This window comes from Tasmannia lanceolata, unplaced genomic scaffold, assembly GCF_043159265.1.
Source record: "Tasmannia lanceolata isolate RefF3 unplaced genomic scaffold, GAP_Taslan_0.1 ptg000012l, whole genome shotgun sequence".
Taxonomy (NCBI): domain Eukaryota; kingdom Viridiplantae; phylum Streptophyta; class Magnoliopsida; order Canellales; family Winteraceae; genus Tasmannia; species Tasmannia lanceolata.
Genome location: NW_027518689.1, coordinates 16,647,160 through 16,663,624, shown reverse-complemented (window position 1 = coordinate 16,663,624; position 16,465 = coordinate 16,647,160). Strand labels below are relative to the sequence as shown.

At 38.9% G+C, this 16,465-nt stretch overlaps 1 protein-coding gene across 3 annotated transcripts in view; it reads right to left on the bottom strand.

The window, feature by feature from the left end:
- The window catches only part of LOC143887657 (Pseudouridine synthase family protein), a 132,654-nt gene extending 121,307 nt beyond the window's left edge, over window positions 1-11,347 (bottom strand). Inside the window, exons 1-5 of one of the 3 annotated variants that reach the window (XR_013254327.1) lie at window positions 11,126-11,347; window positions 10,824-10,902; window positions 10,213-10,410; window positions 9,897-10,132; window positions 265-337 (exon numbers count right to left, since the gene is read on the bottom strand). Coding sequence is in view for 2 of the 3 variants with exons in the window: in XM_077391772.1 (XP_077247887.1) it covers window positions 265-337; window positions 9,897-10,132; window positions 10,213-10,410; window positions 10,824-10,902; window positions 11,126-11,316 (777 nt within the window). In the remaining variant the exon portion in view is untranslated. The remainder of the gene's footprint in view (window positions 1-264; window positions 338-9,896; window positions 10,133-10,212; window positions 10,411-10,823; window positions 10,903-11,125) is intronic. The other 2 variants (XM_077391772.1, XM_077391773.1) reach the window with 2 other exon arrangements.
- Window positions 11,348-16,465: the final 5,118 nt, after the last annotated feature.

The following is a 16,465-nucleotide window of genomic DNA, read 5'->3' as shown; positions in this document are numbered from 1 at the left end:
TTTTTTTCTGAAACTAGAATCAACTAAGCAAATGCATTAGGAATATTTTAAATAGAGAAGCTCATTATAAAGTGTTGACCTCAAGGCCTGTGTTTTTTATATACAATAGGATATCGCAGACATTTAAAACGAATGTCATGAACCCAAGTTGATCAATGGGAAGCGAAAAATAGTTTTTCCCAAGTACGTAAGAGTGAATAAAAACGGTGAATAGAAAATATGCGAAGAAACAATACAACTTTAAAATGACATTTTATACAGTACCTGGGTGCCTAGCATCTTTCCTATCACTCCCAAAGCCTCTTGTGTATCCTTATTCTCCTTGTAAAGATGAAACCTGAAGAACAAGCAAAAGACATGAAAGGACTGGCAATTTGAAGCAATGGAAACAATGAGGAATCCTTTAGTAAGTAGTAACTAACCTAGTAAGGGAATTTCCTATTTGTTGTAAGGTTGCATACACATTTAATCAAATAATCACTCTTAGTTGAAAAAACGAATTAATAGATTAGGTATCAATATTAGATGCGTGCATCTATAATCTACGCATGATTCATTTGCGAAATTAAAGCTATAAAGGTTCATTAAGAATTGACTTTAGCTTGATTAAGAATTGATTTTTTCTATTTTCTAATCAATTTTACATCAAGAAGGATACGTAAAAAGTGCATACATCTGAAATTAATTCAAAGTAACTACTGTTTCTCTACACCTGCACTTTGATAAGTAAAAAGTGCATACATCTGAAATTATAATACCAGAATCCTGTAAATGTATTCACGCCTCTTAAGGGCATATTGGTCATTTGCATTATTTTTAATACATAAGTGAAATCGTGAGGGGGGAGAACGTGATTTTTATCTTCTCCCTTCACGCCACTCTTTTCTGTCTCTCTGCCTTTCTCTCTTCAACTCTCTCTCTCTCTCTCTCTCTCTCTCTCTCTCTCTCTCTCTCTCTCTCATCAACATGGTTTTAAATTTCGACCGAAATTCGAAATTTGGTCCGAAATTTCGGGTTTCAATCGAGACTGAAACCGAAATCGGTAATACCCGAAACGATAGTTTATTACGGCCGAAATTCCGAAATTTCATTTAGCCCAAAATTTCATCCGAAATTCAAGGAATTTCACCCAAAAAACTTGATTTTTTATAACTATTTTATTTTTTACTCTTTTTGAAATGGTGAAAATATCATTAATAAAGGGAAGGGCCGAGATGGACAAACCAAATTACAAGAGAAAAGAAAAAGAAAAAAGCAAGAAACAAATACATCAAGGAGACAGGTAATCAAACCACTCAAGCCCTGGCCGATGAACCCCAGATCTAGCTAAGGAGTTTGCTTCACTATTAGCAGATCCCCTCACATGGTTGAATATAATAGAAGACCCCACTGTCAAATCTGAAATTTCATAAAAGAAAGATGAAAATCTCCAAGGGGGAGCCGCTAAACCTCTCAGCCATCTAACCACATTATGAGAATCTCCTTCCACAATAATACCATCAAGAATAGCTCTAGTGAGGCGTTCAATTCCCTGATACACTGCTCTAACTTCCGACTCGGTAGCATCGCACACTCCAATTGGACCCAAATAGGCCCATACCACGGCACCATCCGAATCACAACAAAGACCCCCAATGCCCGCCGGCCCCGAGTTTCCCAAGCTCGATCCATCAAAGTTAAGCTTAAGAAAACCCGAAGGCGCATTCTCCCACTTTTGCAAGATTCGCGATATAATCTCCCCACTAGCACACACCTCACACCATCCTTCCCACAAATCATAAGCCGATATAAACCGGAATGCCGGTAAACTCTTTGCCCACGAAATAGCTAAAGCAATTACTTTAATATAAAACCAATAAGGTGATTTAGAGTTTTAGACTCCCCATCAAACACCCTAGAGTTCCTTTCCTTCCAAATGACCCACCATGTGGCCAAAAGACAAATTCTCCACAACATTTTGCCTTTCCTTTTCCATGGCACCAACTCCCAACTTAATATCAACTCAAGAATAGTAAATGAAAAAACCCAAGAAATGCCAAACCTTAACAATATAAAACCCTAAATCTCTCTAGCTACTTTGAAATGAATGAACAAGTGACTTACAGATTCACCATCTTCTAGGCACAATGGGCAATGGTCCAAAAGCCACATACCACGCTTCCGGAGGAAATTGATCGTTTGAATCCAATCGCGACTTGCCGCCCAAGCAAAGAAGCAAACCCTAGGAGGACAGTGAAATTTCCATACCTTTGCAGAGATGAAAGACAATGCACCAAAAAGGAATAGAAAGATTTTACAGAAAAGACCCCGGATGAATCCCCGGTCCATACTCTTTTATCGGTCCCGGTCTGTTTAATGTAACACCCTTCTATGAGTTCTAAGAAGTGAGGAATCGATTCCAATTCTCTATTTTATATTATCCCGAAATTTCAGTAATTTCGGTAGAAATGCTTTACGAGATAAAATAGTTGTTAAACTTATTTCGTCCGATTTCGACAAAAATTTCAAAATTTCAGCCGGTGAGGACCCAAACGCATTTCGAAACCGAAATTTGAAACCATGATCATCATGTAGCAACCTAACATGGTATCAGTGCTAAAGGTGGAAGTGATCCTCCATGCTTAAAGGTACCACAAATCTAGTTTTCATCTTCCTCATCTCTTTTCATTCTTTTTTTCCCCTTAACCCTAGCCAAAACCTTTTTTTTTTGTTTTTCAATAGAACCCAAACGCTTAATCTCCATCTACAACCCCAAATCCCTAAACCCTATTTCCCAAATCATATCCCCTACACCTCCATCCACATCCCATCTGGAGCAACTCTCCACCCAAATCCCCTCTTCCCTCCCCACAACCCTAAATCTCCACCTCTAACCGTAACCCTAACCCTAACCGCCCCTCTCTCCCCTTGCCTCACTCCCTTCTTCATCCCTAACCTCAAACCCTAGCTTTATTTCACCTCAAACCCTAACCCTAATAACCTAAAATGTAATTTTCTCTAGGCCCTAACCCTACACCGTCCTCCCAACACGATTTCTTCCTTTTTCGTATTGAAATAATCTTCGTATTCTCAAGTTCTTCTCAAATCAGTCCCTAATTCCAATTTCTTTATATTCTAAACTTGTTTCTTCTTCTCTTTTTTCCGCTATCGGTTCTGGGACGTTGGTTGGTGGTCCTCCTTTCTTTCTCCTATGTTTGTAGGGTATTCTTGACCCTGTGTTTGTCCCGGAACCGCACCTTGATGTATGAAAAAGTGATTGTTGGTGACTTTATTTGTGGATTTTTCGTTCGGTGTTGCTTGTTGGTGATTGTTAGTTAGCCGTTGGTTGTTATCGGTGGTGGATTGGTTGATGATTGTTGGTGGTGGTGTTGGTGTTGGTTCTTGGTGATTGTTGGTTGGTGGTCATTATTGTTGGTGTTGTTCGTGGTGGAGCTATCGATGATTATTGGTTGGTTGATGAAGTTCTTCGCGACTTGGTTGTGCCCTTTTTGTTTTTATGCTGTTCGTTGTTGGTGATGATGGTCTTCCAGGGTTGGTAATTGATCTTCGTTGTTGGTGGTGGTTGTCGGATGTTTTATGACATTCCTCGTGTTCGTGGATAGATATTGGGTTGATAGTTTTGCCTTCTCGTGTATTGGAGGTTACTTGTTGTTAGTTGTTCTCGACATTCTTGTTGTGGTTGCCGCCACTTGTTGGTTGTTTTTATGGATCCAGTTGATTCGTCTTCGAAGCAAATGGCCTCCCGTAAGGTAGATGAGGTCCCTTCTTCTACTACAGCTTCTAGTTAATCCCACGTGGAGTTCCTTCGTCGGATGACCTCCGTAAGACTTGATGGGAAAAATTAGCGGAGGGCAGTTCGCACATATCTTCTTGGTTGGGATAAAGTTCGCTTTCTTGAGCATGCCTCCCAGCCACTACATATTCCTCCTTTAAGCGATGGGAACAAGAGGATGCAGTGAACCGATCTTTTCTGTGGAGTTGAATGGAACCCCAGGTGGCTGTAATATGATGTATCTTGATTCCTCTAAGGAAGTCTGGGACCATGCGGCAACTTTGTACTCTGAAGCAGATAACGTCCACGAGTGTGTGACCTCTTCAATGACTGGTTGGGTTTCAATCGTAGGGAGACGTCCATAGCAGATCATTATAGTTCTTATCTTACCCTTTGTCATCAACTTGACTTGCTTCAACCGTTCACAGTAGATCTTGTCGTTCTTGCAAAGCGTCAGGAAGACATGCATGTTGTTCGCTATCTTGACTCCTTGGGCCCCGATTATCTTCAGCTACGCCAGCAGATCATCGGTTCTGGCTCTCTTCCGTCTCTTGCTAATACAATTTCTCGTGTACAGTGTATGAGGGCTGTTCCAGTCAGTGACTAGCGTGTTGATGGGTCTGCACTTGCTACTACCGGTGGACATCGTGGCCTTGTTTTTTGGAGATTTGGACATGGCCGTGATGGTGCTGGCCGTGGCAGTGGTCGTGATTCAGGGGGAGGTCATGGTCGTGGGTCTCGCTATTGTACCCACTGTTGTATGGATGGCCACAGTGTTGACTACTGTTATAATTTACATCCAGAGCTTCGCCCCTACCGCCTTACTAGTGCTTCTGATGCGGCTTCTAATGGTCCCCTCCATGCTCCTATTACTCTAGCTACATCGACCCCAACAAACTCAATGCTTGTCAATCGTGCTGAATATGAGGAACTTGCGCACCTACGTGATAGAGGCAAGCAGCCCATTGCCACTTTTGCCCAGCCAGGTAGCTCATCTTGTTTTCTTTCTGGATCATGGCTAATTGATTCAGGGGCATCTCATCACATGACTGATAATTTTAATCTCCTTTCTGGTCCGCCCCTTCTAGTGCCCCTCATTCTGTTACATTAGCAGACGGAACTACATCACCTGTCTCCGAGGTTGGTGTAGTCCCCATCTCTAATGACCTTTATTTATCCTTTGTTCTTTATGTTCCTTCATTTCCTGTTAGTTTATTGTCGGTGTGTCAATTGACAAACACTCTAAATTGTTCGGTTTATTTCTTTCCCTCTTATTGCACTTTTCAGGATCTGAAGACTGGGGCGAGGATTGGGTTGGGCTGTGAGATTGGTGGTTTATACTATCTTGATTCAGGGCCGGCTGGTGTTTCTCTTTATACTTCTATTGATGCTTATCAGTGGCACTGTCGTTTGAGCTACCCTCCTGCCCAGAAACTTCAAAAATCTTCTTTTATTACTAGTTCTGTTCAGTCGTTTACTTGTGAGTCCTGTGAATTGGGAAAGCACCATCGAGTGTCTTTTCCTTCGCATGGTAGTCGTTGTTCATCGTGACCTTTTGAACTTATTCATTCAAACATATAGGGTCCTTCACGTACTATCTCTTTATATGGATTTCGATATTTTGTTATATTTGGGTGGCACCAATTGAGGAGAAGATGAGAGAGAACCGCTTAAGATGGTTTAGGCATATCCAACGTATGCCTTTGGATGCTCCAGTGAGAAGAAGACTCGTGCCAAGTTGATGGAGTAAAAAAAGGTAGGGGCAGACCGAAAACAACTTGGGTAGGAACAGTGAGGAAAGACCTGATGATGGGGACATCAACAATGGGTGTTGATTCAAGGTTTACATGCGTAGACGTGGACGAGACTAATGGCGGGGACTCTAGCATGGGCCACGGACATGGGCGTCCTTTTTTTATTATTTATCTTCTATTTTCGTCATTTTATTTGTAGCCTACTTTTTGGGCATTAAATCTCATCTGTTTGGCATTTTTTTTGTATTATTAGAAAGGTTTTTCAATTACCTATTTAACGGGCCAAAAATCACATCATTTGGATGTGTTTTGAGCAAGTTATGAGTGTTTTTAGGAAGTGGTATAGGTCTATTACGGGATTACTATTTTAGATAAGTTTTTATCTTTATTTAGCTTTGCTTTAGATTAGATGAATTGTTGACATTAGTTTTTAACTTTAGGTTATCTTCTAGGGTTTCTTTTCTAATAAATACATCTTATGAAAGCAATGTAAAAGACTTTTGAATATTGAATAGAATTGAGAATTTTTTTGTGAGAGCTATTATGGCTTGGACTTCTTCTTCTCTTCTCCTCTTGGTGGCTTTGAGCCATTCTTCTTTCATCTCCTCTCATCTATTATCTTCTATTTCTTCAATCAAATCAACACAAACAAGGTTAGTAAATCATATTTTCTATTTTCTTTGTTCTTGAACCCTAAAACTAAAAAACCTAAAATCCATAGATCTCCCTTGTTCTCCAAGATCATGTAATGAGATTTTGAGGGATTGTTTTTATGATTAAACCTCAGCCTAAACACCCAAGAACCCTAACTTTAAACCTCATTTTAGCCTTATTGCAAGTTTCACCCCTTTTCAAGTCCGGAATCCCTTTTAAAAGATCAATAGCCTAAACTAACCATCAAATCAGAACATAAACCATAGAATTACCTTTCTTTTACCTTCTAAACCTTAATCTAAGATTTGCGCAGCAGTATTAAACCAAAATCCCAGATCTGCCAAATTACCAAAATACCCCTACAACCTAAAACTGGACCTTTTTTAGCCTTTTAGTGCTGCTAGACAAAAAAAATTTGTTTTTCTTCATTGGATATTATTATTTTCATGCTTGTGTACATCTATTTCATTGGTACTTGCATTAGCTTTAGTTCTTTTAATTGGTTGCATGCGTAGGCCTAGTTTCGGACTAATCTTTCTATTATCAATTTATCTAACGAATCCTTATCGCTTTGATTGATTTGTATAAGGTTTAGTTCATCCTTAATTACAATCTTTACAATTATTTATGCTATTTAAGTCTCATTATTGCTGCTGCCCATAGATTAATTAGGCGTTAATTCGGCCTAGGTAAGTTGTTAAGTGTTCTTTTAGTTTTCCGCGTAGGCCCTAAATTGTCCTAAAGTCTTAATCCCACTAGGAGTGTAGGATTTTCCCTAAATTAGGTATTGTCCTGCATCACTTGAGGGCTAGGAATATAACAGAAAACATGACCTTAGATGGGATAGAATGGAAGAAATTGATCCATCCAGACGAACCCAACTAGTGTCAAGATTAGAATGAGTCAATTTGAGCCGAGAAGATCCTTTCACCTTCTTCATGAAATTTTTCTAAAGGATTCATTAGCCGACCCCAACTAATTTGGGGCAAAGGCTTAGTTGAGTTGAGTTGAGTTGTGGATGATTTGTCGCGTGCTACATGGTTGTTTCTACTAAAAGATCGTTCTGAAGTTTTTAATGCATTTCGCAATTTTTACTTTAAAATTTCTGATCAATTTAAGTGTTCTATTTCTTGTTTGTGTACTGATAATGCCAAAGAATATTTCTTTAACTGTAATGGTTTTCATCAATTTCTTGATTCAAGTGGCATCATCCATCAGTCTTCCTATGCTTATACTTCGCAGCATAATGGTGTCACTGAGAGGAAGATACGATGCTTATTGGACATGACTCGCACTCTCATGTTCCAGATGCGGGTACCTAAGGTTTACTGGGGCGAGGCTGCCCTCACAGTTTGCTTCTTAGGGAACCGTCTCCCTTCTTGTGTTTTGTTTGGCTAAACACCGTGTTTTGCACTCTATCCATTAGGTGATCCCTTTCCCTGATTCCACGTGTCTTTGGTTGCACCTGTTTTGTTCACAAATTAGCTCCAGGAATCAATAAACTAGAGTATGGATCCTCGAGCTGAGACATGTATCTTTTTGGGTTACTCTAGTACTCAAAAAGGATACAAGTGTTATAGTCCTAGACTGTGGAAAACCTTCGTTTCTGCAGATGTCAATTTCTTCGAGGATACTCCATATTCTTCTGATCCTCCTAGAGCTCCTGTTGAGATGCCCAGTCTAGGATACTCCATATTCTTCTGATCCTCCTAGAGCTCCTGTTGAGATGCCCGGTCTGCTACTTCCGCCGCCTAGTTCTGTGGAGACTGCTCTGGAAAATATTCCAGTAACAATTACTACAGAGACTACAGCACGGCCTACTACCTTTGAGCCAAAAGTATACACACGTGGATCACGTCAGGTGGTTCTTCTCATAGCCAGGCCATCATCTCAGCCCACTGATCTTCTTCCTCAGGTCCACAACGGGTTATTGTACCTTTTGTTGGAGTTAATATGGTGTCTTGGAGAAGTAAGAAGCAAGACATTGTGTCTAAGTCAAGTGTTGAAGTTGAATACAAGGCTATGTCATATACAAGTGGAGAATTGATTTGGTAGCAGTCTTTTCTATCAAAAAATTGGTTTTCCACCTTCAGGTCTAGCACGGTTGTATTGTGACAACAAATCTGCCATTCATATACCTACCAATCCGGTCTTCCATGAACGAACCAAACACATTGAAGTGGATTGCCACTTCATTTGTCAGAAAATTCAAAGAGGAGAAATATGTAGCATGTTTACTCGATCAACAGACTAGTTTGCAAATGTATTCACCAAACCATTAAGGCCTGCTAAGTTAAAGGATGTTTGTAACAAGCAAGAAATGTATAATATATACATTCCAGCTTGGGGGGCGGGTGTTAAATGTACTCACACCACTTAAGGGTGTATTGGTCATTTATATTATTTTTAATACATAAGTGAAATCGTGAGCGGGAGAGCGTGATTTTTATCTTCTCCCATCTCCCATCTCCCATCATGCCATTCTCTTCTCTCTCTATATTCCTTTTTCTCTTCAACTCTCTCTATCATCATGTAGCAATGTAAAAAATCCAAAGTAGTGATTACGAAGTTTTCCAGGATCTCTTTGTTAAATCGCCTCTTAGAAACCCAATGATAAGGTCACAATAATAAATATAGTGAGAAAGTAAATAAACAAATTAAAGTAGAAATCATGCAATGGAACACGGTAAATATCTCTACTGGATTTGCCAATTCTGATCTTCCTATCCTACATTGAGTCAACTTCAATCTGCATCAGCGAAGGAAAAAAAAACAAACCAGGAAGAAGAGAAGCTTCAAAAAAGAAAAGGCAAATCCTTAGTGAAACACCAACCCATTTGTCTTTTTATCTCCATCTTTATTTTCTTAAAAGTAATAAAAACCTAACTTCCTCCGCTTAAGGAAGAAATGTATGGTTTGCTTTCTAATAATCGATGCCCATGTGTTGCAGACTTGCTAAATGTTTGGGTTGAAGGGTATTATAGTCTTTGTACATGTAACCCATTTGGGGATATATATATATATATATATATATATATCATATTACATGGGAGCTCTCCAAGGAGACTATCTTCTCCCTCACTCTTCTTTTTCTGCCTCTCTTCTATTCTCACTTTAACATGGTATCAGATCTAGATCTAATCCAATACAACAAAAACAAAAAACGGAGGAAGAAGAGTCCCTCCGTATCTCTCTCGTGTCTCTATGTTGCTGCGCCCCCCATTTCTTCAGTTCCCAATTCTCCATCCCCGTAATCACTATTGCAGTTACACCATACTAAAATCACCACCTATATTTTCCTACACACTCCTATACTAAAATCACCACCTATGTTTCTTCCCTTGCTCAAGATTGACCTTTTGATAGAGTGGCTCCTTTGTTACTTACCATAAGATCCAGCCAGTGAATATAAGCATACAATAGTACAAAAAGGTCACTTAGGGTATCCATGTTGCCATTACCACCTAGTCACAATAGAAATTATGCTATCAATATAGTGTATATGATCCCATTTCAAAAATATATATAGTGTATATGATCCCATTTCAAAAAATATATAGTGATGATTACGAGCAGACTTGTTGCCAATTCAACTCATACATAGCTGATAACTTCATTCGTGCCAAGTTATAAATTTTTTGAAGCCTTGTGCCTCGTGTATTTCAAATCATACACAGTGCAAAACTAAAGTTCCAAAAACTATTATAAAAGCTTACATGAGGAACTTTCCGATATGCTCCGGCCAGTCCTCCGAACCTCTACTATCAAAAGGCTTGATGTCTTTCAAATCCACACAATCTCCCCTATCTTTTCGTTTCCTAGAGTTCCTCCGCTTGTTGTTCTGTGCCCCCAAACAGAACCTCACTCGAATGCATTTAGAACTCGCATCTGATCCGTCAACAGTGTCCGTGACAAGGAATTTGAAATTTGCCTTGAAAAAATTATGAACTTCCTGCGGTACGTGGAAATGAAAATAAATACAAAGAAAATCTTAAAAATGTATAAATAAGGTAGAATTCAATCAAAACTTACCGTTCTATGGGATTTGTCAGAGTCTGATGAAAGAACAATTGGAGAGATATCGTTTTCACAGCAAGATGGAATTCGATTGAGAAGGCTTATCAAAGATTCAGCATTAACATCACCGGCAAGAGATCTAAAGGATTCAATTTCAGCGGCATAACTTCTATCCTTCATATCAGAAACTTTCTCTTCCCTTTCCTCTATCCTCTGAAAATCAAATTTAAGAGAAATCACGCTGTCTTAAAAAAAAAAGTAAAGCAAACAATGAAAAAAAAAAAAGCATCTCATAGACCCTATTTGGATGCCAAGAATTTTGTGGAAAAGTTTGGAAAGGAAAAATATGACTAAAATTTTTCATTGTCTTTTGCATGCGAAAAAGATAATTGGAACCAACCCTATTCAAATTTTATTTAAAGGGACCTTTTATTTATGATGGTATCCCTCTAAATTAACCATAATCATATCATTTTCCTCTATTTTGTGGAAAGAAAAAAAGTTCCCCAAGATAAATATTTCCATCACAAATATTTCTTGCAATACAAACAGTGTCATAGGGCTTTCATTATTTTTCCTCAATAATCTGATAATCAAAAATACGCAATTCAAAATTGGCAAATTACCTCAGGTGGCACATCAAAGGAGGTCAAGTGAACAACATTTCCATCACAATCTACTTCATTTACGATAAAATCCGCATACCTAAATATTGATGATAAAAAAAATATTAAGCAGGAATTTTCAAAAATGATATCTCGAAACTCGATACAATATAAAAGAAAAAAGAATTTGGAGACTCAATGTTATATATCTAATTGTGAACTGATATAAGGGAACTGTAAGAAGAAAATGGCAAAAATCTTAATTTTATCATTCAAAAAATTGCAAGGAACGAAAAACAAATGGATGTATGCAGTTCGTATACCTATGCTTTAGAATGCCGCGAAAGCCAGGGAGGTGAGATACATAGCAATGGATTCCGACATCTGCTTCGTCTAGAGTTTTCATGGTTAGGGTTTCGTTTATGGCGGAGTTGCAGTAGGATTTTAGTCTGTAGGGTTTTTGCAGTGACAGGGCTACAATAGCTGGGAAGCTTAAAACCCTAATTCCCCACATGTAGGCGATTCAAGGTTATGTTTCTTTCTTTTTCCTACTTTTTTTTAGCATTAGGAAATGATATCCGCACACTATGTTTTAATAAGCGCACGACCTCAGCTCGTCTCTTCTTATTTAACTGGCTAGTGAAATGATACACGAAAGGAAAACACTTTGAAGACGGGATCTAGTGTAGAATATATAGACAGCAATGATATGACAGACAGATTTGACCATTTCCAAATTTTTTTTACTCCATGGGGATTTGTGCTCCCTTCCTTGTCTTTTAGTGATACGAACCACGCATATCACTAATGGTGTCAATTTTGGCTCGGGCTCGGAAGCTCGAGCTCGGCTCGAATCCTTAACGAGCCGAGCCCGATTTAGGCCAGGCTCGGCTCGGCTCGGCTCGTTAAGGCTCGTTAAGAATTTAATATATTTAAATATATGTATTATATATTAATATATACACTAAAAGGGTTGTCCAGGGAGTGAACGGGGGAGGCAAAATATGTCACTTCATTTTTGAAACCCCATTTGTTACTTGGACCACCCCCCATAGTGTAAAAAAAGTAGTTAAATTACACTAGATAGGGCTATCCAGGGAAGATTAGGCGTGTGAACTTAATATAACCCGAGCTCGGAGGCTCGCGAGCCTGACCGAGCCGAGCCCAAGCCTGGTTCAAGCCCGAGCCGAGCTTTTGAGCTAAACGAGCCGAGCCGAGCCGAGCCTGGCCAAGCTCGGCTCGGCTCGGCTCGTTTACACCCCTACATATCACCAATGGTGAATCCCCATTTCTTTAACAAAATGGGATCCTGTTTTGCTAGCGGTGCTCTCTGGGAAATGTAAGAACCTGTTACTGCTCTCTTAAACAAAAAAATACAAGAAGGATTGGTGCAAATATCAAAATGTGTTGTAGTTATATATGTAGACACCCCATTTTGTCAGGTCGGGCTAATGATTGGTTGCCATGATGATGATTCCTATGATGATTCACGAGTCTTCTCTGGTCCTTCCGTCGATGTCTCTCTCGATCTTTTTGAGGTTTTCAAAAACAGCAGGCTACCAAATACCACTTTTCTTTAGAGCTAGAAACCAAGCAGGAACCTAGGATCACTTTCCGGGAAACTCCAAACACTTTCCGGGGACTCGGGACCTCTTTCTAGGAACCCAAAATCACTTTTTGGCTACTAAAAGCCACCTTTTGACACTGAAAACCACCTTTGGCTATCAAGAACTACTCCTTTGGAACTAGAAACTACTTTTGGCTATCAAAAGCAACTCTTTGGGAACCAAAAACCACTTACCAAAAACCTCATTTCGGTCACCAGAAATCACTTTTGCCTACCGGAGACCGCTTTTCGAGGCCTTGGAACCATTGTTCCGCAACCAAAACTCAGTTTTGGCATCTGAAAATTACTTTTCGGAAGTACATAGCGCTCATCTGCAATGACAAATTGTTTTTGGAAACCGAAACTACTCACGGTAACCGAAAATTGCTCTTGGAGACCCAAAAACCCAGAAAGTACCAAAAACCACTTTTTCAGGTCTGGGAACCACTGTTTGGCAACCGGAAATTACTTTTTCGAAACTGCAAAGTGCTCACCTACAACGGCAATTTGTTTTTCCGAAACTGAAACTAGTCACGGTAACCGAAAATCGCTCACGGAGACCCGAAAACCCAAAAAGTAGCAAAAAACCACTTTTCGGGTCTGGGAACCACTGTTCAGCAACTAGAACTCGGTAGCCGAAAAGTACTTTTTTGTAATCGCATAGCACTCACCTACAACGGCAAATTGTCTTCGAAAACCGAAGCCACTCACGGTGATTAGAAATCGCTCTTAGAGACCCGAAAGCCAGGAATGTTCACTTTCCAAACCATTAAAGGACGAAATAGATATTTTTAGATATTTTTAATATTTATAGTTTGGAGGGGGAGTTCCCCAAATCCACCTAAGGTTTGGGGAACCTCCCTCCAAACCCTATAAATACCCATTCGGCCATGGGGTTGCTGTTAGAGTTGGTGCCCTAAAACCCAGTATATGTCGCATGTTAATCAATTAAAGTTTATTTTCATGACAATTAATAGGTAACTAAAAGATAAATAAGTGTGACATGCTACTTGTTATTGACACGTATTTGTTCTTAGGTAGCAAAGTAGGAACTCATGCTCATGTATTCGCAGATCCTAAAGAGCAAGGAGGGATTCTGGTTATTTGCAGACCTTAATAGTTCCTAGTTGGGGTTGAGGTTAGACGCCTCCTCCTATATACAACTAGCATCTATCTTGCCAACATACACGTGATGTGGAGTCTTATCTCAATCACTCGGGTAGTGGACCCTCAGCAAGATAGAATGGGTACGACAATGAGATTGCGTACTAAACATAATCACATTAAAATAGCTTGTGGACAAGAGACAGTTGAGCTATTCCACCAGACATGACTCTTTACATGTCCTTTGACCTGAGGGGTCATATTGGTCTGTTGGCGAGTCTCTCATTCTTTGTGTATCTAGCCGTGATTCTCTTGGAGTCACCAGAGGGTAGTACTGGAGTGTTGGACAAACCTTCGAGGTCAATAGTGGTACCCAATATGGAATTCTCCACCTATTTTATAGGATAATGTCTACGGTTTTGGTCAGAGCAGTAGGCGTAGAGAAATACCTGGCCAGGTGGATTTAATAAAGTGAATATCAAAAGGATTTCACAAAATAAGTTTTTGAAATATTTTCAGCAAATGCATTAGCGGGCCACCACTGCTTGACTGAAAGGTATACCATGAGTGAGCCCAGGGGGTAGTTGATGTCCACCCCCCGTAGGACTCAACTCAGTAGATGTGGACTTGGATAAAGAACCTGCACATTTGATGTGATTAGGGGTATGATGATTTGACGGTTATCTTCAGGGTTACATCTCGATAGAGGCCACTGACTCAATGCGATTGTAGCATTGGCTACGGATCAATAATCGCAGTGGGGCCCACTTGTGGGTTCTGTAGGATCTATCGTTAAATCCCTGCTACGATCATACTCACTACTCGATTTACCTATTATAATTTATTGAATAGAGGTCCCACGATTATTTGGTTGCTTACACAAACTAGTTTCGTGGTATTAGATGTATTGAAATGATATATACAATGTATAGTGTATATGCACTATGGGATACATTGGGAATACCAAAATGATTAAGTATAATCCATAAGGGTATTTTGGGAACTATAGAAAAATATGGATGGAGCTTTTATCCCATTGGATGGGAGAAATATGTTTATTTAATTAAAATAAATAAATAAACAATTGTAAGTTTAGCTTATAGACTGGTTTTACTAAAATAGTCATAGCTTACTCATCTCTTGTCAAAAATTAATGTAAAAGTACTCATTTCGAAGGATTTTGAAAGATATACAACCTTTTAGTTTATAATTTTTTCTAATTCGGCTATTTACTTATCAGAAAATGAGGTTGGAATTTGACCTACAGGCTTATAGCAGGAATGTAGAAAAAGGAAAGAGTGTAAGAGATATTTTAGGGATTGTTTTTATCCAATAAAGCAACCATATTTTTTACTTGGAAAAAACCTCAATTTAGGGATTTCTTAAAGTCCAAGAGTTTCTAAAAACAATCCCCACATTGTTTGGTTTCTATTTTGAAAAAAATAACCTAGCTTGTTTCCAAATTGGAGCTTCCAATTATGACTAGTTTCCATTATTTTTGGGATTTCTCTAGAAACTTTAGATGTGCATATGAAAATTGAGAACTCTATAAATACAAGACAAAGGAATAGAGTTTGCAAGAGCTCTTCCATAATTCCAGGTGCTGGAAATTGGTAGAGACACTCCAAAGTCGTTCTCTTCTTCTTCTTCTTCTTCAATTCCATAAACTAGTTTTGTCTTTTATAACAAGAAGACAAATATCCAATCAAGCTCCATTGATCTAAATACATATTCCCATATTATAATTTGATTTAGATCAGATTGTAAAGTAAACAAAGAGTTGTTTACAAGATCCTTTGTGCAACGAAAGGAATCCATCGGTTCAACTTGCGGTTTCGCATCGATTAGATCGTTGGCGGATTTTCGAGGAGTAGATCACGCAGACTTTTTTTCTCATCAGAAAATAATGTATTTATATTTATGTTTATTAAATCACTATAAAATCAATTAGTCCCTAGGAATCCTAGGTTAGAGCAAAATTTTTGTTCTACACAGTTTAATTTTTCGCTACGTGTAGCAATTTTGCTCGAGGGTTTACAACCAATTCAACAAGTGGTATCAGAGCTAAATAGGAAATAGATTAGGAGGCTAACGAACCAAAGATAGATCATGAGGTGATCCGCTGTGAGTCCGGACATTTATGCCGCCTATCTGAGGTTCCCAGCCTTTGTGTGTTAAAATAAACAAAGGACTGTTTGTCTGAAAACAGGAAAACTGAACCGCATGGTAGATTTCTAGACTGATCTCTTTGCATGGTTGGAAAGTAGACTCGAATAAGAATCCAACGCATCAAGAAACTTTGAAATCCGACGAGCGGTTTAGGAGATGTGATTTTTCAAAGTTTCAAAAAGTTGCTGGAATTTAGAAAATTAATTCTGAAAATTGATTTGAAATTTTGTTTCTCCACCCCAAACGATTTGAAAAGCCTATAACTCAGGAATAGACTTTTCTAATAATGTCTTGGGTGTTTATAGCATGATCAGATCTTTGAGAAAGCATTCGAGTAACTATATCCCACTCAAAGTTACTCGAATGGTCATGCTATCCGGGATTGTGTTCCCGTTATGGAACAATTCAAACGATCTTGTTTTCGCTCAAAATTTTGTACATTGATTTATTAGACCTTATAAAAAGGTTTTATGATGTTTCTAATTAAAATCAGGATTGTTGTGTGTTGATCAAAATTGAATTAACCCGATTTTGTGCGAATTGATCGCTATTGGTGAAAGATGGGCAAAAAGGAGATTGGACCTCAATTCATGCATGAGATGCATGATCCTTTTACGGATGTTATGATCTAATGTGCTGATTTAATTTATGGTTTGTAATATTAAAGTCCGCAATGTAATTTAATTATTTTAGGTTTTAATTACTCCCTCTAGGCAGTTGGGCGGACGACTGGTTTCCCATGGAGATTGATTATGATGTATAGATTACCTAGGCTAGTGAAGGA